This window comes from Procambarus clarkii, chromosome 71 (genome assembly GCF_040958095.1).
Source record: "Procambarus clarkii isolate CNS0578487 chromosome 71, FALCON_Pclarkii_2.0, whole genome shotgun sequence".
Lineage (NCBI taxonomy): Eukaryota > Metazoa > Arthropoda > Malacostraca > Decapoda > Cambaridae > Procambarus > Procambarus clarkii.
Window position 1 is genome coordinate 1,378,524 of NC_091220.1, and position 23,082 is coordinate 1,401,605.

Here is a 23,082-nt window from a genome sequence, read left to right on the forward strand (position 1 = left end):
TGTTGCAGCGGGAAATTTGACTCTAATTACGTTATTTTTCAAGATATCATTAAACGGTTTGGACCACAGTGTTGCCAGAACGTTGTAGTATTTTTCGTAAATATTCCATTTTTCTTCAGGTTTTCGGTTACCAAGGCTCCTTAAGCTCTTTCAGTTTAGCATCATCATAGTACTGGTTGTGTCTGACCTGTTTACCAGTACTTCTTTTTGTTTGGCGTGACTCACTTGTTTTGATGGCCTCATAGGTATTATTTATGAGGTCATCATAAAACTGTTGTACATTCTCAGGCCCATAATTGTTATACCAATGTTCTATGCTGTCTATAAAGAATTTTTCTTGCTCTTTCCTTACTGTTAGCCTGCGTCTACTCAGCTTAAATTCTTACTAATCATAACTCCCAGATCCCTTTCGCAATCTCAACACCATCTAGCTCGTATCTTGTAACTCTATCATCATTACCTAACCTCAGAACTTTACATTTATCAGCATTAAACTGCATCTGCCAATCCTTTGACCATTTCAAAACCCTATCTAGATCAACTTGAAGTGATAGTAAGTCTTCTTCCGAATTAATTTCCCTACCGATTTTCGTATCATCGGCAAATTTGCAAATGTTGCTACTCAAACCTGAATCTAAATCATTTATATATATATTAAACAACAGAGGTCCCAGGACCAACCCGTCCTCGACTCAAGTCCATTACATTCAGCGGTCAACCCCACAGACGCATTCATAAATTTTAACATGCTGTTCATTCAAAACGGGCTAACCATCCAGTGTGATGGGGAATTTTTAGCATCACGTAACTAGCTTTTTGACACTGTACTCCCCCTTCATGTAGTCTAGGGTAGCTGCACAAATGCAGATGTACCTAATGTATTAATAAAAAAAAGGAATACCTCCATACACCTATTCTTGTAATGGTAGTGCTTACATATTTGCACTTTAACATACACATCAAAAGTACACGCACACACACAGACCAGCACAACCCCACACATGCACAAAACCACCCACATACATTAAGCATTTTTACTTAATTTAAAATAGAAACGTTTAAAAACATTAGTTATACGTTTGCACCAAAGGTCCATGAATTGAGTGACTGAAATTAACGTATTTTATATGTTAAAAACGACTTTATATAAATACCTTATATAAATGTCACCTTTCTGCGACCAACGTCAAAAACATCAAAAAACACATTTAAGATGGTTTTCACATTTTTCATCCAGATGAAGACCCTAATCACAGCTACTCTCCAAGCACCAGGCGCTAAGATATTTAAATATTTTATTTGTACTTGAATAAAGGTACATATTATTCTTTGGGATGGTAAATAATGAGATGTAAATAATAGCATTCATTTATTACAACAGTGTTTATTAATACATAGTTCTTATAAGACAGAAACGTGAATACAGGTCTTCAAATACATACAAGAGTCCAAAGAAGGCTTCGTATATATATATATATATAATGATAACACAGGAAGCTTGAGGTTCATATCATGAGGCGGCAGTCAAGTGTGAGGTCAACTCATGAGAGGGCAGTGAGATATTAGTGAGGTTGCAGGTCAAATGGAGCACTGTCAGCTCCTACCACATCCTCAAAAAGGTATCTCATTTACTACGTCCACTGCGATATTGTTTTCCTTTGCGTTCACAACGATTCCAATCCCTTCCTCTCTCTCTATTTGATTCTCTTTCTCCACGATTTTTTCGGTGATGGGACGATGGGCTGGAGATCCTCGTCGCTGACGTTGTTCTGATCTGCTGCGATGTCTCTTTCTCGACCTTTCCTTGCCTCTTTCATGATCTGTCTCTGTGAGTGACTTCTGCGAAGCTTTTCTCTTTCTCTGTCACATGGAAGGCCTCGGTGTGGGGAGCTAGAGTGGCCTCTGCCATCCTGGTCGTCACAGAGTGTTGTTCGGGATGGCTCTACTGGATCATTTCTTGGTCTTGGTGGAGGAAAGATGTCCTCCTCATCACTTTCCCTCTCGTGGTTGTCCAAATCATCATTTAATACGGATACTCGACCTTTAAGCTCGTTGTTGGCTTCATGAATCGGTCTCTTTTGGATCCTCGGTAAAATTATATCACATGAACATTCATCTCTTAATAAACAATCAATATATTCATCCATGTGAGTAAACTGGAACTGGCCGGAACGGTCAATAACGCGTAGTTTCCTAAAGTCATTAAGGAGAGGTTCCAGGTACTTGTAACAATTCAGTGATCCACATACAAGTCTCAAGTAAAATGCCCCCAAAGCACGAGCATACTTAAAATCCTCTTGTGTGATGAATTCTATAATTATGTCAGTCTCAGGTTGGATCTGGAGCATCTTTAGCACGAGACATAGGAATGGCGTGGGTATGCTGTTGGCTCCGTGAACACCACCAATACACCTGAGGGCTATTGCTTTGTCGACTAGTAATTCCGCCGAGAGGGCAAAGCATTCTTCTTTCCAGTATCTAGAGTCGTATATCCTAGTTCTTATAATTTTCTCAACTAAATACTGGGGGTTTGTGCCGTGAGTGGCCCGGGCTTCCCTGATCGTGCGGTTGGCCATGTCGCCTACTGATTACAGAGGCCATGTTTAGATTGATTGATGAGAGAGAGAGAGAGAAGATTAAGCCACCCAAAAGGTGGCACGGGCATGAATAGCCCGTAAGTGGTGGCCCTTTTGAGCCATTTCCAGTATCAATAGATGATACTGGAGATCTGTGGAGGTGCGACTGCACCCTGCGTGACGGGAGATGTCTCCCGGACCAAGTGGTGACCAGATGGTGTGCCATGTTTAGGATGGAGGCGTATTTATTAGTGTCCTAGAGAAGAGGGTAGGAGTCAGGTGTCAGTGAGGGATAGAAGACGGGGGAGGAGGAGCAAGATTATGAGAGCATATGAATATAAAAACAAAGATAACTGCAGAAGGCCTATTGGCCCGTACGAGGCAGCTCCTATTTATAACCACCCAATCCCACTCATAAACATGTCCAACCCGCGCTTGAAACAATCGAGGGACACCACCTCCACCACGTTATGCGGTAATTGGTTCCACAAATCAACAACCCTGTTACGAACCAGTATTTACCCAAGTCTTTCCTAAATCTAAATTTATCCAATTTATACCCATTGTTTCGTGTTCTGTCTTGTGTTGATACTTTTAATACCCTATTATTATCCCGTTTGTTGTGTCCATCAATCCACTTGTAAACATAAGAACATAGAACAAAGGCAACTGCAGAAGGCCTATTGGCCCATACGAGACAGCTCCTATTTATAACCACCCAATCCCACTCATATACATGTCCAACCCATGCTTGAAACAATCGAGAGACCCCACCTCCACAATGTTACGTGGCAATTGGTTCCACAAATCAACAACCCTGTTACTGAACCAGTATTTACCCAAGTCTTTCCTAAATACAGATTTTTAAAAGTTTCCCAAAAACGTATGCAACAAAATGAAGTGTATCATTATTTATAAAATCAATAAATCTACGTAGATAAGAATAATGACGTAAGTTTTTAGAGGCGTAAACTCTACATATAGTGTGCAAGTTTCATGTAAATTGAATAATAAATAAAGGCTGTGAAACCAGATCTAGTTGTAAAAGTTGGAGTTGCGTAGCGCGCGCGACAAGTTACTCTACTCGCGGTCACTCGTGACAATGCGTGATTTACGCATTTGCGGCCAGCTCGTACCTTCTATGGAGAGCTCGCATGCATCTAGCTTTCAATGCTTGTCTCTTGTTCGTTTGGTAAGTCATATTGCAGTACAAATAACAATAATAGCATGAGTTCTGGGAGATATTGTGAGAGCGCGTCAGCGATAGAACCACTCCCCACGAGAGACATACAGTCACTGAGGGCCTGAGCCACGTACCACCCTCTCTCTCACACAATACTGTTGCCAATGAGTGAGTTTATATTCATTTTATGCATAACATGTTATTTTCAACGCTATTACGAAAAATAAGACTTCTACAACGTAAGATACAATACCCCGCGGCGCACTCACGCCGCGAGGACCAGATTCACGAAAGTTGCAGCGGGAAATTTGACTCTACGTTATTTTTCAAGATATCATTAAACGGTTTGGACCACAGTGTTGCCAGAACGTTGTAGTATTTTTCGTAAATATTCCATTTTTCTTCAGGTTTTCGGTTACCATGGCTCCTTAAGCTCTTTCAGTTTAGCATCATCATAGTACTGGTTGTGTCTGACCTGTTTACAGTACTTCTTTTTGTTTGGCGTGACTCACTATTTTTGATGGCCTCATAGGTATTATTTATGAGGTCATCATAAAACTGTTGTACATTCTCAGGCCCATAATTGTTATACCAATGTTCTATGCTGTCTATAAAGAATTTTTCTTGCTCTTTCCTTACTGTTAGCCTGCGTCTACTCAGCTTAAATTCTTACTAATCATAACTCCCAGATCCCTTTCGCAATCCGATCGCAATCAACACCATCTAGCTCGTATCTTGTAACTCTATCATCATTACCTAACCTCAGAACTTTACATTTATCAGCATTAAACTGCATCTGCCAATCCTTTGACCATTTCAAAACCCTATCTAGATCAACTTGAAGTGATAGTAAGTCTTCTTCCGAATTAATTTCCCTACCGATTTTCGTATCATCGGCAAATTTGCAAATGTTGCTACTCAAACCTGAATCTAAATCATTTATATATATATTAAACAACAGAGGTCCCAGGACCAACCCGTCCTCGACTCAAGTCCATTACATTCAGCGGTCAACCCCACAGACGCATTCATAAATTTTAACATGCTGTTCATTCAAAACGGGCTAACCATCCAGTGTGATGGGGAATTTTTAGCATCACGTAACTAGCTTTTTGACACTGTACTCCCCCTTCATGTAGTCTAGGGTAGCTGCACAAATGCAGATGTACCTAATGTATTAATAAAAAAAAGGAATACCTCCATACACCTATTCTTGTAATGGTAGTGCTTACATATTTGCACTTTAACATACACATCAAAAGTACACGCACACACACAGACCAGCACAACCCCACACATGCACAAAACCACCCACATACATTAAGCATTTTTACTTAATTTAAAATAGAAACGTTTAAAAACATTAGTTATACGTTTGCACCAAAGGTCCATGAATTGAGTGACTGAAATTAACGTATTTTATATGTTAAAAACGACTTTATATAAATACCTTATATAAATGTCACCTTTCTGCGACCAACGTCAAAAACATCAAAAAACACATTTAAGATGGTTTTCACATTTTTCATCCAGATGAAGACCCTAATCACAGCTACTCTCCAAGCACCAGGCGCTAAGATATTTAAATATTTTATTTGTACTTGAATAAAGGTACATATTATTCTTTGGGATGGTAAATAATGAGATGTAAATAATAGCATTCATTTATTACAACAGTGTTTATTAATACATAGTTCTTATAAGACAGAAACGTGAATACAGGTCTTCAAATACATACAAGAGTCCAAAGAAGGCTTCGTGTATAATTATATATATAATGATAACACAGGAAGCTTGAGGTTCATATCATGAGGCGGCAGTCAAGTGTGAGGTCAACTCATGAGAGGGCAGTGAGATATTAGTGAGGTTGCAGGTCAAATGGAGCACTGTCAGCTCCTACCACATCCTCAAAAAGGTATCTCATTTACTACGTCCACTGCGATATTGTTTTCCTTTGCGTTCACAACGATTCCAATCCCTTCCTCTCTCTCTATTTGATTCTCTTTCTCCACGATTTTTTCGGTGATGGGGACGATGGGCTGGAGATCCTCGTCGCTGACGTTGTTCTGATCTGCTGCGATGTCTCTTTCTCGACCTTTCCTTGCCTCTTTCATGATCTGTCTTCTGTGAGTGACTTCTGCGAAGCTTTTCTCTTTCTCTGTCACATGGAAGGCCTCGGTGTGGGGAGCTAGAGTGGCCTCTGCCATCCTGGTCGTCACAGAGTGTTGTTCGGGATGGCTCTACTGGATCATTTCTTGGTCTTGGTGGAGGAAAGATGTCCTCCTCATCACTTTCCCTCTCGTGGTTGTCCAAATCATCATTTAATACGGATACTCGACCTTTAAGCTCGTTGTTGGCTTCATGAATCGGTCTCTTTTGGATCCTCGGTAAAATTATATCACATGAACATTCATCTCTTAATAAACAATCAATATATTCATCCATGTGAGTAAACTGGAACTGGCCGGAACGGTCAATAACGCGTAGTTTCCTAAAGTCATTAAGGAGAGGTTCCAGGTACTTGTAACAATTCAGTGATCCACATACAAGTCTCAAGTAAAATGCCCCCAAAGCACGAGCATACTTAAAATCCTCTTGTGTGATGAATTCTATAATTATGTCAGTCTCAGGTTGGATCTGGAGCATCTTTAGCACGAGACATAGGAATGGCGTGGGTATGCTGTTGGCTCCGTGAACACCACCAATACACCTGAGGGCTATTGCTTTGTCGACTAGTAATTCCGCCGAGAGGGCAAAGCATTCTTCTTTCCAGTATCTAGAGTCGTATATCCTAGTTCTTATAATTTTCTCAACTAAATACTGGGGGTTTGTGCCGTGAGTGGCCCGGGCTTCCCTGATCGTGCGGTTGGCCATGTCGCCTACTGATTACAGAGGCCATGTTTAGATTGATTGATGAGAGAGAGAGAGAGAAGATTAAGCCACCCAAAAGGTGGCACGGGCATGAATAGCCCGTAAGTGGTGGCCCTTTTGAGCCATTTCCAGTATCAATAGATGATACTGGAGATCTGTGGAGGTGCGACTGCACCCTGCGTGACGGGAGATGTCTCCCGGACCAAGTGGTGACCAGATGGTGTGCCATGTTTAGGATGGAGGCGTATTTATTAGTGTCCTAGAGAAGAGGGTAGGAGTCAGGTGTCAGTGAGGGATAGAAGACGGGTGGGAGGAGGAGCAAGATTATGAGAGCATATGAATATAAAAACAAAGATAACTGCAGAAGGCCTATTGGCCCGTACGAGGCAGCTCCTATTTATAACCACCCAATCCCACTCATAAACATGTCCAACCCGCGCTTGAAACAATCGAGGGACACCACCTCCACCACGTTATGCGGTAATTGGTTCCACAAATCAACAACCCTGTTACTGAACCAGTATTTACCCAAGTCTTTCCTAAATCTAAATTTATCCAATTTATACCCATTGTTTCGTGTTCTGTCTTGTGTTGATACTTTTAATACCCTATTATTATCCCGTTTGTTGTGTCCATCAATCCACTTGTAAACATAAGAACATAGAACAAAGGCAACTGCAGAAGGCCTATTGGCCCATACGAGACAGCTCCTATTTATAACCACCCAATCCCACTCATATACATGTCCAACCCATGCTTGAAACAATCGAGAGACCCCACCTCCACAATGTTACGTGGCAATTGGTTCCACAAATCAACAACCCTGTTACTGAACCAGTATTTACCCAAGTCTTTCCTAAATACAGATTTTTAAAAGTTTCCCAAAAACGTATGCAACAAAATGAAGTGTATCATTATTTATAAAATCAATAAATCTACGTAGATAAGAATAATGACGTAAGTTTTTAGAGGCGTAAACTCTACATATAGTGTGCAAGTTTCATGTAAATTGAATAATAAATAAAGGCTGTGAAACCAGATCTAGTTGTAAAAGTTGGAGTTGCGTAGCGCGCGCGACAAGTTACTCTACTCGCGGTCACTCGTGACAATGCGTGATTTACGCATTTGCGGCCAGCTCGTACCTTCTATGGAGAGCTCGCATGCATCTAGCTTTCAATGCTTGTCTCTTGTTCGTTTGGTAAGTCATATTGCAGTACAAATAACAATAATAGCATGAGTTCTGGGAGATATTGTGAGAGCGCGTCAGCGATAGAACCACTCCCCACGAGAGACATACAGTCACTGAGGGCCTGAGCCACGTACCACCCTCTCTCTCACACAATACTGTTGCCAATGAGTGAGTTTATATTCATTTTATGCATAACATGTTATTTTCAACGCTATTACGAAAAATAAGACTTCTACAACGTAAGATACAATACCCCGCGGCGCACTCACGCCGCGAGGACCAGATTCACGAAAGTTGCAGCGGGAAATTTGACTCTACGTTATTTTTCAAGATATCATTAAACGGTTTGGACCACAGTGTTGCCAGAACGTTGTAGTATTTTTCGTAAATATTCCATTTTTCTTCAGGTTTTCGGTTACCATGGCTCCTTAAGCTCTTTCAGTTTAGCATCATCATAGTACTGGTTGTGTCTGACCTGTTTACAGTACTTCTTTTTGTTTGGCGTGACTCACTATTTTTGATGGCCTCATAGGTATTATTTATGAGGTCATCATAAAACTGTTGTACATTCTCAGGCCCATAATTGTTATACCAATGTTCTATGCTGTCTATAAAGAATTTTTCTTGCTCTTTCCTTACTGTTAGCCTGCGTCTACTCAGCTTAAATTCTTACTAATCATAACTCCCAGATCCCTTTCGCAATCCGACTTCGCAATCTCAACACCATCTAGCTCGTATCTTGTAACTCTATCATCATTACCTAACCTCAGAACTTTACATTTATCAGCATTAAACTGCATCTGCCAATCCTTTGACCATTTCAAAACCCTATCTAGATCAACTTGAAGTGATAGTAAGTCTTCTTCCGAATTAATTTCCCTACCGATTTTCGTATCATCGGCAAATTTGCAAATGTTGCTACTCAAACCTGAATCTAAATCATTTATATATATATTAAACAACAGAGGTCCCAGGACCAACCCGTCCTCGACTCAAGTCCATTACATTCAGCGGTCAACCCCACAGACGCATTCATAAATTTTAACATGCTGTTCATTCAAAACGGGCTAACCATCCAGTGTGATGGGGAATTTTTAGCATCACGTAACTAGCTTTTTGACACTGTACTCCCCCTTCATGTAGTCTAGGGTAGCTGCACAAATGCAGATGTACCTAATGTATTAATAAAAAAAAGGAATACCTCCATACACCTATTCTTGTAATGGTAGTGCTTACATATTTGCACTTTAACATACACATCAAAAGTACACGCACACACACAGACCAGCACAACCCCACACATGCACAAAACCACCCACATACATTAAGCATTTTTACTTAATTTAAAATAGAAACGTTTAAAAACATTAGTTATACGTTTGCACCAAAGGTCCATGAATTGAGTGACTGAAATTAACGTATTTTATATGTTAAAAACGACTTTATATAAATACCTTATATAAATGTCACCTTTCTGCGACCAACGTCAAAAACATCAAAAAACACATTTAAGATGGTTTTCACATTTTTCATCCAGATGAAGACCCTAATCACAGCTACTCTCCAAGCACCAGGCGCTAAGATATTTAAATATTTTATTTGTACTTGAATAAAGGTACATATTATTCTTTGGGATGGTAAATAATGAGATGTAAATAATAGCATTCATTTATTACAACAGTGTTTATTAATACATAGTTCTTATAAGACAGAAACGTGAATACAGGTCTTCAAATACATACAAGAGTCCAAAGAAGGCTTCGTGTATAATTATATATATAATGATAACACAGGAAGCTTGAGGTTCATATCATGAGGCGGCAGTCAAGTGTGAGGTCAACTCATGAGAGGGCAGTGAGATATTAGTGAGGTTGCAGGTCAAATGGAGCACTGTCAGCTCCTACCACATCCTCAAAAAGGTATCTCATTTACTACGTCCACTGCGATATTGTTTTCCTTTGCGTTCACAACGATTCCAATCCCTTCCTCTCTCTCTATTTGATTCTCTTTCTCCACGATTTTTTCGGTGATGGGGACGATGGGCTGGAGATCCTCGTCGCTGACGTTGTTCTGATCTGCTGCGATGTCTCTTTCTCGACCTTTCCTTGCCTCTTTCATGATCTGTCTTCTGTGAGTGACTTCTGCGAAGCTTTTCTCTTTCTCTGTCACATGGAAGGCCTCGGTGTGGGGAGCTAGAGTGGCCTCTGCCATCCTGGTCGTCACAGAGTGTTGTTCGGGATGGCTCTACTGGATCATTTCTTGGTCTTGGTGGAGGAAAGATGTCCTCCTCATCACTTTCCCTCTCGTGGTTGTCCAAATCATCATTTAATACGGATACTCGACCTTTAAGCTCGTTGTTGGCTTCATGAATCGGTCTCTTTTGGATCCTCGGTAAAATTATATCACATGAACATTCATCTCTTAATAAACAATCAATATATTCATCCATGTGAGTAAACTGGAACTGGCCGGAACGGTCAATAACGCGTAGTTTCCTAAAGTCATTAAGGAGAGGTTCCAGGTACTTGTAACAATTCAGTGATCCACATACAAGTCTCAAGTAAAATGCCCCCAAAGCACGAGCATACTTAAAATCCTCTTGTGTGATGAATTCTATAATTATGTCAGTCTCAGGTTGGATCTGGAGCATCTTTAGCACGAGACATAGGAATGGCGTGGGTATGCTGTTGGCTCCGTGAACACCACCAATACACCTGAGGGCTATTGCTTTGTCGACTAGTAATTCCGCCGAGAGGGCAAAGCATTCTTCTTTCCAGTATCTAGAGTCGTATATCCTAGTTCTTATAATTTTCTCAACTAAATACTGGGGGTTTGTGCCGTGAGTGGCCCGGGCTTCCCTGATCGTGCGGTTGGCCATGTCGCCTACTGATTACAGAGGCCATGTTTAATTGATTGATGAGAGAGAGAGAGAAGATTAAGCCACCCAAAAGGTGGCACGGGCATGAATAGCCCGTAAGTGGTGGCCCTTTTGAGCCATTTCCAGTATCAATAGATGATACTGGAGATCTGTGGAGGTGCGACTGCACCCTGCGTGACGGGAGATGTCTCCCGGACCAAGTGGTGACCAGATGGTGTGCCATGTTTAGGATGGAGGCGTATTTATTAGTGTCCTAGAGAAGAGGGTAGGAGTCAGGTGTCAGTGAGGGATAGAAGACGGGTGGAGGAGGAGCAAGATTATGAGAGCATATGAATATAAAAACAAAGATAACTGCAGAAGGCCTATTGGCCCGTACGAGGCAGCTCCTATTTATAACCACCCAATCCCACTAAACATGTCCAACCCGCGCTTGAAACAATCGAGGGACACCACCTCCACCACGTTATGCGGTAATTGGTTCCACAAATCAACAACCCTGTTACGAACCAGTATTTACCCAAGTCTTTCCTAAATCTAAATTTATCCAATTTATACCCATTGTTTCGTGTTCTGTCTTGTGTTGATACTTTTAATACCCTATTATTATCCCGTTTGTTGTGTCCATCAATCCACTTGTAAACATAAGAACATAGAACAAAGGCAACTGCAGAAGGCCTATTGGCCCATACGAGACAGCTCCTATTTATAACCACCCAATCCCACTCATATACATGTCCAACCCATGCTTGAAACAATCGAGAGACCCCACCTCCACAATGTTACGTGGCAATTGGTTCCACAAATCAACAACCCTGTTACTGAACCAGTATTTACCCAAGTCTTTCCTAAATACAGATTTTTAAAAGTTTCCCAAAAACGTATGCAACAAAATGAAGTGTATCATTATTTATAAAATCAATAAATCTACGTAGATAAGAATAATGACGTAAGTTTTTAGAGGCGTAAACTCTACATATAGTGTGCAAGTTTCATGTAAATTGAATAATAAATAAAGGCTGTGAAACCAGATCTAGTTGTAAAAGTTGGAGTTGAGTAGCGCGCGCGACAAGTTACTCTACTCGCGGTCACTCGTGACAATGCGTGATTTACGCATTTGCGGCCAGCTCGTACCTTCTATGGAGAGCTCGCATGCATCTAGCTTTCAATGCTTGTCTCTTGTTCGTTTGGTAAGTCATATTGCAGTACAAATAACAATAATAGCATGAGTTCTGGGAGATATTGTGAGAGCGCGTCAGCGATAGAACCACTCCCCACGAGAGACATACAGTCACTGAGGGCCTGAGCCACGTACCACCCTCTCTCTCACACAATACTGTTGCCAATGAGTGAGTTTATATTCATTTTATGCATAACATGTTATTTTCAACGCTATTACGAAAAATAAGACTTCTACAACGTAAGATACAATACCCCGCGGCGCACTCACGCCGCGAGGACCAGATTCACGAAAGTTGCAGCGGGAAATTTGACTCTACGTTATTTTTCAAGATATCATTAAACGGTTTGGACCACAGTGTTGCCAGAACGTTGTAGTAGTATTTTTCGTAAATATTCCATTTTTCTTCAGGTTTTCGGTTACCATGGCTCCTTAAGCTCTTTCAGTTTAGCATCATCATAGTACTGGTTGTGTCTGACCTGTTTACAGTACTTCTTTTTTGTTTGGCGTGACTCACTATTTTTGATGGCCTCATAGGTATTATTTATGAGGTCATCATAAAACTGTTGTACATTCTCAGGCCCATAATTGTTATACCAATGTTCTATGCTGTCTATAAAGAATTTTTCTTGCTCTTTCCTTACTGTTAGCCTGCGTACTCAGCTTCAATTCTTACTAATCATAACTCCCAGATCCCTTTCGCAATCCGACTTCGCAATCTCAACACCATCTAGCTCGTATCTTGTAACTCTATCATCATTACCTAACCTCAGAACTTTACATTTATCAGCATTAAACTGCATCTGCCAATCCTTTGACCATTTCAAAACCCTATCTAGATCAACTTGAAGTGATAGTAAGTCTTCTTCCGAATTAATTTCCCTACCGATTTTCGTATCATCGGCAAATTTGCAAATGTTGCTACTCAAACCTGAATCTAAATCATTTATATATATATTAAACAACAGAGGTCCCAGGACCAACCCGTCCTCGACTCAAGTCCATTACATTCAGCGGTCAACCCCACAGACGCATTCATAAATTTTAACATGCTGTTCATTCAAAACGGGCTAACCATCCAGTGTGATGGGGAATTTTTAGCATCACGTAACTAGCTTTTTGACACTGTACTCCCCCTTCATGTAGTCTAGGGTAGCTGCACAAATGCAGATGTACCTAATGTATTAATAAAAAAAAGGAATACCTCCATACACCTATTCTTGTAATGGTAGTGCTTACATATTTGCACTTTAACATACACATCAAAAGTACACGCACACACACAGACCAGCACAACCCCACACATGCACAAAACCACCCACATACATTAAGCATTTTTACTTAATTTAAAATAGAAACGTTTAAAAACATTAGTTATACGTTTGCACCAAAGGTCCATGAAGTGACTGACGTATTTTATATGTTAAAAACGACTTTATATAAATACCTTATATAAATGTCACCTTTCTGCGACCAACGTCAAAAACATCAAAAAACACATTTAAGATGGTTTTCACATTTTTCATCCAGATGAAGACCCTAATCACAGCTACTCTCCAAGCACCAGGCGCTAAGATATTTAAATATTTTATTTGTACTTGAATAAAGGTACATATTATTCTTTGGGATGGTAAATAATGAGATGTAAATAATAGCATTCATTTATTACAACAGTGTTTATTAATACATAGTTCTTATAAGACAGAAACGTGAATACAGGTCTTCAAATACATACAAGAGTCCAAAGAAGGCTTCGTGTATATATTATATATATAATGATAACACAGGAAGCTTGAGGTTCATATCATGAGGCGGCAGTCAAGTGTGAGGTCAACTCATGAGAGGGCAGTGAGATATTAGTGAGGTTGCAGGTCAAATGGAGCACTGTCAGCTCCTACCACATCCTCAAAAAGGTATCTCATTTACTACGTCCACTGCGATATTGTTTTCCTTTGCGTTCACAACGATTCCAATCCCTTCCTCTCTCTCTATTTGATTCTCTTTCTCCACGATTTTTTCGGTGATGGGGACGATGGGCTGGAGATCCTCGTCGCTGACGTTGTTCTGATCTGCTGCGATGTCTCTTTCTCGACCTTTCCTTGCCTCTTTCATGATCTGTCTCTGTGAGTGACTTCTGCGAAGCTTTTCTCTTTCTCTGTCACATGGAAGGCCTCGGTGTGGGGAGCTAGAGTGGCCTCTGCCATCCTGGTCGTCACAGAGTGTTGTTCGGGATGGCTCTACTGGATCATTTCTTGGTCTTGGTGGAGGAAAGATGTCCTCCTCATCACTTTCCCTCTCGTGGTTGTCCAAATCATCATTTAATACGGATACTCGACCTTTAAGCTCGTTGTTGGCTTCATGAATCGGTCTCTTTTGGATCCTCGGTAAAATTATATCACATGAACATTCATCTCTTAATAAACAATCAATATATTCATCCATGTGAGTAAACTGGAACTGGCCGGAACGGTCAATAACGCGTAGTTTCCTAAAGTCATTAAGGAGAGGTTCCAGGTACTTGTAACAATTCAGTGATCCACATACAAGTCTCAAGTAAAATGCCCCCAAAGCACGAGCATACTTAAAATCCTCTTGTGTGATGAATTCTATAATTATGTCAGTCTCAGGTTGGATCTGGAGCATCTTTAGCACGAGACATAGGAATGGCGTGGGTATGCTGTTGGCTCCGTGAACACCACCAATACACCTGAGGGCTATTGCTTTGTCGACTAGTAATTCCGCCGAGAGGGCAAAGCATTCTTCTTTCCAGTATCTAGAGTCGTATATCCTAGTTCTTATAATTTTCTCAACTAAATACTGGGGGTTTGTGCCGTGAGTGGCCCGGGCTTCCCTGATCGTGCGGTTGGCCATGTCGCCTACTGATTACAGAGGCCATGTTTAATTGATTGATGAGAGAGAGAGAGAGAAGATTAAGCCACCCAAAAGGTGGCACGGGCATGAATAGCCCGTAAGTGGTGGCCCTTTTGAGCCATTTCCAGTATCAATAGATGATACTGGAGATCTGTGGAGGTGCGACTGCACCCTGCGTGACGGGAGATGTCTCCCGGACCAAGTGGTGACCAGATGGTGTGCCATGTTTAGGATGGAGGCGTATTTATTAGTGTCCTAGAGAAGAGGGTAGGAGTCAGGTGTCAGTGAGGGATAGAAGACGGGTGGGGAGGAGGAGCAAGATTATGAGAGCATATGAATATAAAAACAAAGATAACTGCAGAAGGCCTATTGGCCCGTACGAGGCAGCTCCTATTTATAACCACCCAATCCCACTCATAAACATGTCCAACCCGCGCTTGAAACAATCGAGGGACACCACCTCCACCACGTTATGCGGTAATTGGTTCCACAAATCAACAACCCTGTTACGAACCAGTATTTACCCAAGTCTTTCCTAAATCTAAATTTATCCAATTTATACCCATTGTTTCGTGTTCTGTCTTGTGTTGATACTTTTAATACCCTATTATTATCCCGTTTGTTGTGTCCATCAATCCACTTGTAAACATAAGAACATAGAACAAAGGCAACTGCAGAAGGCCTATTGGCCCATACGAGACAGCTCCTATTTATAACCACCCAATCCCACTCATATACATGTCCAACCCATGCTTGAAACAATCGAGAGACCCCACCTCCACAATGTTACGTGGCAATTGGTTCCACAAATCAACAACCCTGTTACTGAACCAGTATTTACCCAAGTCTTTCCTAAATACAGATTTTTAAAAGTTTCCCAAAAACGTATGCAACAAAATGAAGTGTATCATTATTTATAAAATCAATAAATCTACGTAGATAAGAATAATGACGTAAGTTTTTAGAGGCGTAAACTCTACATATAGTGTGCAAGTTTCATGTAAATTGAATAATAAATAAAGGCTGTGAAACCAGATCTAGTTGTAAAAGTTGGAGTTGCGTAGCGCGCGCGACAAGTTACTCTACTCGCGGTCACTCGTGACAATGCGTGATTTACGCATTTGCGGCCAGCTCGTACCTTCTATGGAGAGCTCGCATGCATCTAGCTTTCAATGCTTGTCTCTTGTTCGTTTGGTAAGTCATATTGCAGTACAAATAACAATAATAGCATGAGTTCTGGGAGATATTGTGAGAGCGCGTCAGCGATAGAACCACTCCCCACGAGAGACATACAGTCACTGAGGGCCTGAGCCACGTACCACCCTCTCTCTCACACAATACTGTTGCCAATGAGTGAGTTTATATTCATTTTATGCATAACATGTTATTTTCAACGCTATTACGAAAAATAAGACTTCTACAACGTAAGATACAATACCCCGCGGCGCACTCACGCCGCGAGGACCAGATTCACGAAAGTTGCAGCGGGAAATTTGACTCTAATTACGTTATTTTTCAAGATATCATTAAACGGTTTGGACCACAGTGTTGCCAGAACGTTGTAGTATTTTTCGTAAATATTCCATTTTTCTTCAGGTTTTCGGTTACCATGGCTCCTTAAGCTCTTTCAGTTTAGCATCATCATAGTACTGGTTGTGTCTGACCTGTTTACAGTACTTCTTTTTGTTTGGCGTGACTCACTATTTTTGATGGCCTCATAGGTATTATTTATGAGGTCATCATAAAACTGTTGTACATTCTCAGGCCCATAATTGTTATACCAATGTTCTATGCTGTCTATAAAGAATTTTTCTTGCTCTTTCCTTACTGTTAGCCTGCGTCTACTCAGCTTAAATTCTTACTAATCATAACTCCCAGATCCCTTTCGCAATCCGACTCGCAATCTCAACACCATCTAGCTCGTATCTTGTAACTCTATCATCATTACCTAACCTCAGAACTTTACATTTATCAGCATTAAACTGCATCTGCAATCCTTTGACCATTTCAAAACCCTATCTAGATCAACTTGAAGTGATAGTAAGTCTTCTTCCGAATTAATTTCCCTACCGATTTTCGTATCATCGGCAAATTTGCAAATGTTGCTACTCAAACCTGAATCTAAATCATTTATATATATATTAAACAACAGAGGTCCCAGGACCAACCCGTCCTCGACTCAAGTCCATTACATTCAGCGGTCAACCCCACAGACGCATTCATAAATTTTAACATGCTGTTCATTCAAAACGGGCTAACCATCCAGTGTGATGGGGAATTTTTAGCATCACGTAACTAGCTTTTTGACACTGTACTCCCCCTTCATGTAGTCTAGGGTAGCTGCACAAATGCAGATGTACCTAATGTATTAATAAAAAAAGGAATACCTCCATACACCTATTCTTGTAATGGTAGTGCTTACATATTTGCACTTTAACATACACATCAAAAGTACACGCACACACACAGACCAGCACAACCCCACACATGCACAAAACCACCCACATACATTAAGCATTTTTACTTAATTTAAAATAGAAACGTTTAAAAACATTAGTTATACGTTTGCACCAAAGGTCCATGAATTGAGTGACTGAAATTAACGTATTTTATATGTTAAAAACGACTTTATATAAATACCTTATATAAATGTCACCTTTCTGCGACCAACGTCAAAAACATCAAAAAACACATTTAAGATGGTTTTCACATTTTTCATCCAGATGAAGACCCTAATCACAGCTACTCTCCAAGCACCAGGCGCTAAGATATTTAAATATTTTATTTGTACTTGAATAAAGGTACATATTATTCTTTGGGATGGTAAATAATGAGATGTAAATAATAGCATTCATTTATTACAACAGTGTTTATTAATACATAGTTCTTATAAGACAGAAACGTGAATACAGGTCTTCAAATACATACAAGAGTCCAAAGAAGGCTTCGTGTATAATATATAATTATATATATAATGATAACACAGGAAGCTTGAGGTTCATATCATGAGGCGGCAGTCAAGTGTGAGGTCAACTCATGAGAGGGCAGTGAGATATTAGTGAGGTTGCAGGTCAAATGGAGCACTGTCAGCTCCTACCACATCCTCAAAAAGGTATCTCATTTACTACGTCCACTGCGATATTGTTTTCCTTTGCGTTCACAACGATTCCAATCCCTTCCTCTCTCTCTATTTGATTCTCTTTCTCCACGATTTTTTCGGTGATGGGGACGATGGGCTGGAGATCCTCGTCGCTGACGTTGTTCTGATCTGCTGCGATGTCTCTTTCTCGACCTTTCCTTGCCTCTTTCATGATCTGTCTGTGAGTGACTTCTGCGAAGCTTTTCTCTTTCTCTGTCACATGGAAGGCCTCGGTGTGGGGAGCTAGAGTGGCCTCTGCCATCCTGGTCGTCACAGAGTGTTGTTCGGGATGGCTCTACTGGATCATTTCTTGGTCTTGGTGGAGGAAAGATGTCCTCCTCATCACTTTCCCTCTCGTGGTTGTCCAAATCATCATTTAATACGGATACTCGACCTTTAAGCTCGTTGTTGGCTTCATGAATCGGTCTCTTTTGGATCCTCGGTAAAATTATATCACATGAACATTCATCTCTTAATAAACAATCAATATATTCATCCATGTGAGTAAACTGGAACTGGCCGGAACGGTCAATAACGCGTAGTTTCCTAAAGTCATTAAGGAGAGGTTCCAGGTACTTGTAACAATTCAGTGATCCACATACAAGTCTCAAGTAAAATGCCCCCAAAGCACGAGCATACTTAAAATCCTCTTGTGTGATGAATTCTATAATTATGTCAGTCTCAGGTTGGATCTGGAGCATCTTTAGCACGAGACATAGGAATGGCGTGGGTATGCTGTTGGCTCCGTGAACACCACCAATACACCTGAGGGCTATTGCTTTGTCGACTAGTAATTCCGCCGAGAGGGCAAAGCATTCTTCTTTCCAGTATCTAGAGTCGTATATCCTAGTTCTTATAATTTTCTCAACTAAATACTGGGGGTTTGTGCCGTGAGTGGCCCGGGCTTCCCTGATCGTGCGGTTGGCCATGTCGCCTACTGATTACAGAGGCCATGTTTAAATTGATGAGAGAGAGAGAGAGAGAAGATTAAGCCACCCAAAAGGTGGCACGGGCATGAATAGCCCGTAAGTGGTGGCCCTTTTGAGCCATTTCCAGTATCAATAGATGATACTGGAGATCTGTGGAGGTGCGACTGCACCCTGCGTGACGGGAGATGTCTCCCGGACCAAGTGGTGACCAGATGGTGTGCCATGTTTAGGATGGAGGCGTATTTATTAGTGTCCTAGAGAAGAGGGTAGGAGTCAGGTGTCAGTGAGGGATAGAAGACGGGTGGGGAGGAGGAGCAAGATTATGAGAGCATATGAATATAAAAACAAAGATAACTGCAGAAGGCCTATTGGCCCGTACGAGGCAGCTCCTATTTATAACCACCCAATCCCACTCATAAACATGTCCAACCCGCGCTTGAAACAATCGAGGGACACCACCTCCACCACGTTATGCGGTAATTGGTTCCACAAATCAACAACCCTGTTACGAACCAGTATTTACCCAAGTCTTTCCTAAATCTAAATTTATCCAATTTATACCCATTGTTTCGTGTTCTGTCTTGTGTTGATACTTTTAATACCCTATTATTATCCCGTTTGTTGTGTCCATCAATCCACTTGTAAACATAAGAACATAGAACAAAGGCAACTGCAGAAGGCCTATTGGCCCATACGAGACAGCTCCTATTTATAACCACCCAATCCCACTCATATACATGTCCAACCCATGCTTGAAACAATCGAGAGACCCCACCTCCACAATGTTACGTGGCAATTGGTTCCACAAATCAACAACCCTGTTACTGAACCAGTATTTACCCAAGTCTTTCCTAAATACAGATTTTTAAAAGTTTCCCAAAAACGTATGCAACAAAATGAAGTGTATCATTATTTATAAAATCAATAAATCTACGTAGATAAGAATAATGACGTAAGTTTTTAGAGGCGTAAACTCTACATATAGTGTGCAAGTTTCATGTAAATTGAATAATAAATAAAGGCTGTGAAACCAGATCTAGTTGTAAAAGTTGGAGTTGAGTAGCGCGCGCGACAAGTTACTCTACTCCGGTCACTCGTGACAATGCGTGATTTACGCATTTGCGGCCAGCTCGTACCTTCTATGGAGAGCTCGCATGCATCTAGCTTTCAATGCTTGTCTCTTGTTCGTTTGGTAAGTCATATTGCAGTACAAATAACAATAATAGCATGAGTTCTGGGAGATATTGTGAGAGCGCGTCAGCGATAGAACCACTCCCCACGAGAGACATACAGTCACTGAGGGCCTGAGCCACGTACCACCCTCTCTCTCACACAATACTGTTGCCAATGAGTGAGTTTATATTCATTTTATGCATAACATGTTATTTTCAACGCTATTACGAAAAATAAGACTTCTACAACGTAAGATACAATACCCCGCGGCGCACTCACGCCGCGAGGACCAGATTCACGAAAGTTGCAGCGGGAAATTTGACTCTAATTACGTTATTTTTCAAGATATCATTAAACGGTTTGGACCACAGTGTTGCCAGAACGTTGTAGTATTTTTCGTAAATATTCCATTTTTCTTCAGGTTTTCGGTTACCATGGCTCCTTAAGCTCTTTCAGTTTAGCATCATCATAGTACTGGTTGTGTCTGACCTGTTTACAGTACTTCTTTTTGTTTGGCGTGACTCACTATTTTTGATGGCCTCATAGGTATTATTTATGAGGTCATCATAAAACTGTTGTACATTCTCAGGCCCATAATTGTTATACCAATGTTCTATGCTGTCTATAAAGAATTTTTCTTGCTCTTTCCTTACTGTTAGCCTGCGTCTACTCAGCTTCAATTCTTACTAATCATAACTCCCAGATCCCTTTCGCAATCCGACTTCGCAATCTCAACACCATCTAGCTCGTATCTTGTAACTCTATCATCATTACCTAACCTCAGAACTTTACATTTATCAGCATTAAACTGCATCTGCCAATCCTTTGACCATTTCAAAACCCTATCTAGATCAACTTGAAGTGATAGTAAGTCTTCTTCCGAATTAATTTCCCTACCGATTTTCGTATCATCGGCAAATTTGCAAATGTTGCTACTCAAACCTGAATCTAAATCATTTATATATATATTAAACAACAGAGGTCCCAGGACCAACCCGTCCTCGACTCAAGTCCATTACATTCAGCGGTCAACCCCACAGACGCATTCATAAATTTTAACATGCTGTTCATTCAAAACGGGCTAACCATCCAGTGTGATGGGGAATTTTTAGCATCACGTAACTAGCTTTTTGACACTGTACTCCCCCTTCATGTAGTCTAGGGTAGCTGCACAAATGCAGATGTACCTAATGTATTAATAAAAAAAAGGAATACCTCCATACACCTATTCTTGTAATGGTAGTGCTTACATATTTGCACTTTAACATACACATCAAAAGTACACGCACACACACAGACCAGCACAACCCCACACATGCACAAAACCACCCACATACATTAAGCATTTTTACTTAATTTAAAATAGAAACGTTTAAAAACATTAGTTATACGTTTGCACCAAAGGTCCATGAATTGAGTGACTGAAATTAACGTATTTTATATGTTAAAAACGACTTTATATAAATACCTTATATAAATGTCACCTTTCTGCGACCAACGTCAAAAACATCAAAAAACACATTTAAGATGGTTTTCACATTTTTCATCCAGATGAAGACCCTAATCACAGCTACTCTCCAAGCACCAGGCGCTAAGATATTTAAATATTTTATTTGTACTTGAATAAAGGTACATATTATTCTTTGGGATGGTAAATAATGAGATGTAAATAATAGCATTCATTTATTACAACAGTGTTTATTAATACATAGTTCTTATAAGACAGAAACGTGAATACAGGTCTTCAAATACATACAAGAGTCCAAAGAAGGCTTCGTGTATAATTATATATATATATAATGATAACACAGGAAGCTTGAGGTTCATATCATGAGGCGGCAGTCAAGTGTGAGGTCAACTCATGAGAGGGCAGTGAGATATTAGTGAGGTTGCAGGTCAAATGGAGCACTGTCAGCTCCTACCACATCCTCAAAAAGGTATCTCATTTACTACGTCCACTGCGATATTGTTTTCCTTTGCGTTCACAACGATTCCAATCCCTTCCTCTCTCTCTATTTGATTCTCTTTCTCCACGATTTTTTCGGTGATGGGGACGATGGGCTGGAGATCCTCGTCGCTGACGTTGTTCTGATCTGCTGCGATGTCTCTTTCTCGACCTTTCCTTGCCTCTTTCATGATCTGTCTTCTGTGAGTGACTTCTGCGAAGCTTTTCTCTTTCTCTGTCACATGGAAGGCCTCGGTGTGGGGAGCTAGAGTGGCCTCTGCCATCCTGGTCGTCACAGAGTGTTGTTCGGATGGCTCTACTGGATCATTTCTTGGTCTTGGTGGAGGAAAGATGTCCTCCTCATCACTTTCCCTCTCGTGGTTGTCCAAATCATCATTTAATACGGATACTCGACCTTTAAGCTCGTTGTTGGCTTCATGAATCGGTCTCTTTTGGATCCTCGGTAAAATTATATCACATGAACATTCATCTCTTAATAAACAATCAATATATTCATCCATGTGAGTAAACTGGAACTGGCCGGAACGGTCAATAACGCGTAGTTTCCTAAAGTCATTAAGGAGAGGTTCCAGGTACTTGTAACAATTCAGTGATCCACATACAAGTCTCAAGTAAAATGCCCCCAAAGCACGAGCATACTTAAAATCCTCTTGTGTGATGAATTCTATAATTATGTCAGTCTCAGGTTGGATCTGGAGCATCTTTAGCACGAGACATAGGAATGGCGTGGGTATGCTGTTGGCTCCGTGAACACCACCAATACACCTGAGGGCTATTGCTTTGTCGACTAGTAATTCCGCCGAGAGGGCAAAGCATTCTTCTTTCCAGTATCTAGAGTCGTATATCCTAGTTCTTATAATTTTCTCAACTAAATACTGGGGGTTTGTGCCGTGAGTGGCCCGGGCTTCCCTGATCGTGCGGTTGGCCATGTCGCCTACTGATTACAGAGGCCATGTTTAAATTGATTGATGAGAGAGAGAGAGAAGATTAAGCCACCCAAAAGGTGGCACGGGCATGAATAGCCCGTAAGTGGTGGCCCTTTTGAGCCATTTCCAGTATCAATAGATGATACTGGAGATCTGTGGAGGTGCGACTGCACCCTGCGTGACGGGAGATGTCTCCCGGACCAA

General features: G+C 40.9%; 3 protein-coding genes and 3 pseudogenes across 3 annotated transcripts in view; all 6 read right to left on the bottom strand.

Annotated features, from left to right (window-relative positions):
* LOC138356213 (pre-mRNA-splicing factor 38-like) overlaps positions 1 to 2,576 on the bottom strand; it is a 46,066-nt gene extending 43,490 nt beyond the window's left edge. Inside the window, exon 1 of the mRNA XM_069311946.1 lies at positions 1,947 to 2,576. Within this exon, the coding sequence (XP_069168047.1) occupies positions 1,947 to 2,576 (630 nt within the window). The remainder of the gene's footprint in view (positions 1 to 1,946) is intronic.
* Positions 2,577 to 5,679: 3,103 nt separating this feature from the next.
* On the bottom strand, positions 5,680 to 6,633 carry LOC123753016 (pre-mRNA-splicing factor 38A pseudogene; annotated as a pseudogene).
* A 3,110-nt stretch (positions 6,634 to 9,743) lies between these two features.
* On the bottom strand, positions 9,744 to 10,697 carry LOC123753008 (pre-mRNA-splicing factor 38A pseudogene; annotated as a pseudogene).
* A 3,082-nt stretch (positions 10,698 to 13,779) lies between these two features.
* LOC123753007 (pre-mRNA-splicing factor 38A pseudogene) lies at positions 13,780 to 14,745 on the bottom strand (annotated as a pseudogene).
* A 3,117-nt stretch (positions 14,746 to 17,862) lies between these two features.
* Positions 17,863 to 18,813, bottom strand: LOC138356190 (pre-mRNA-splicing factor 38A-like). The gene has a single exon (XM_069311918.1). It carries the CDS (start codon positions 18,811 to 18,813, stop codon positions 17,863 to 17,865), a length of 951 nt encoding a protein of 316 aa, XP_069168019.1.
* A 3,102-nt stretch (positions 18,814 to 21,915) lies between these two features.
* Positions 21,916 to 22,881, bottom strand: LOC138356191 (pre-mRNA-splicing factor 38-like). Its single transcript, XM_069311919.1, has one exon. It carries the CDS (start codon positions 22,879 to 22,881, stop codon positions 21,916 to 21,918), a length of 966 nt encoding a protein of 321 aa, XP_069168020.1.
* Between the last annotated feature and the right edge of the window lie 201 nt (positions 22,882 to 23,082).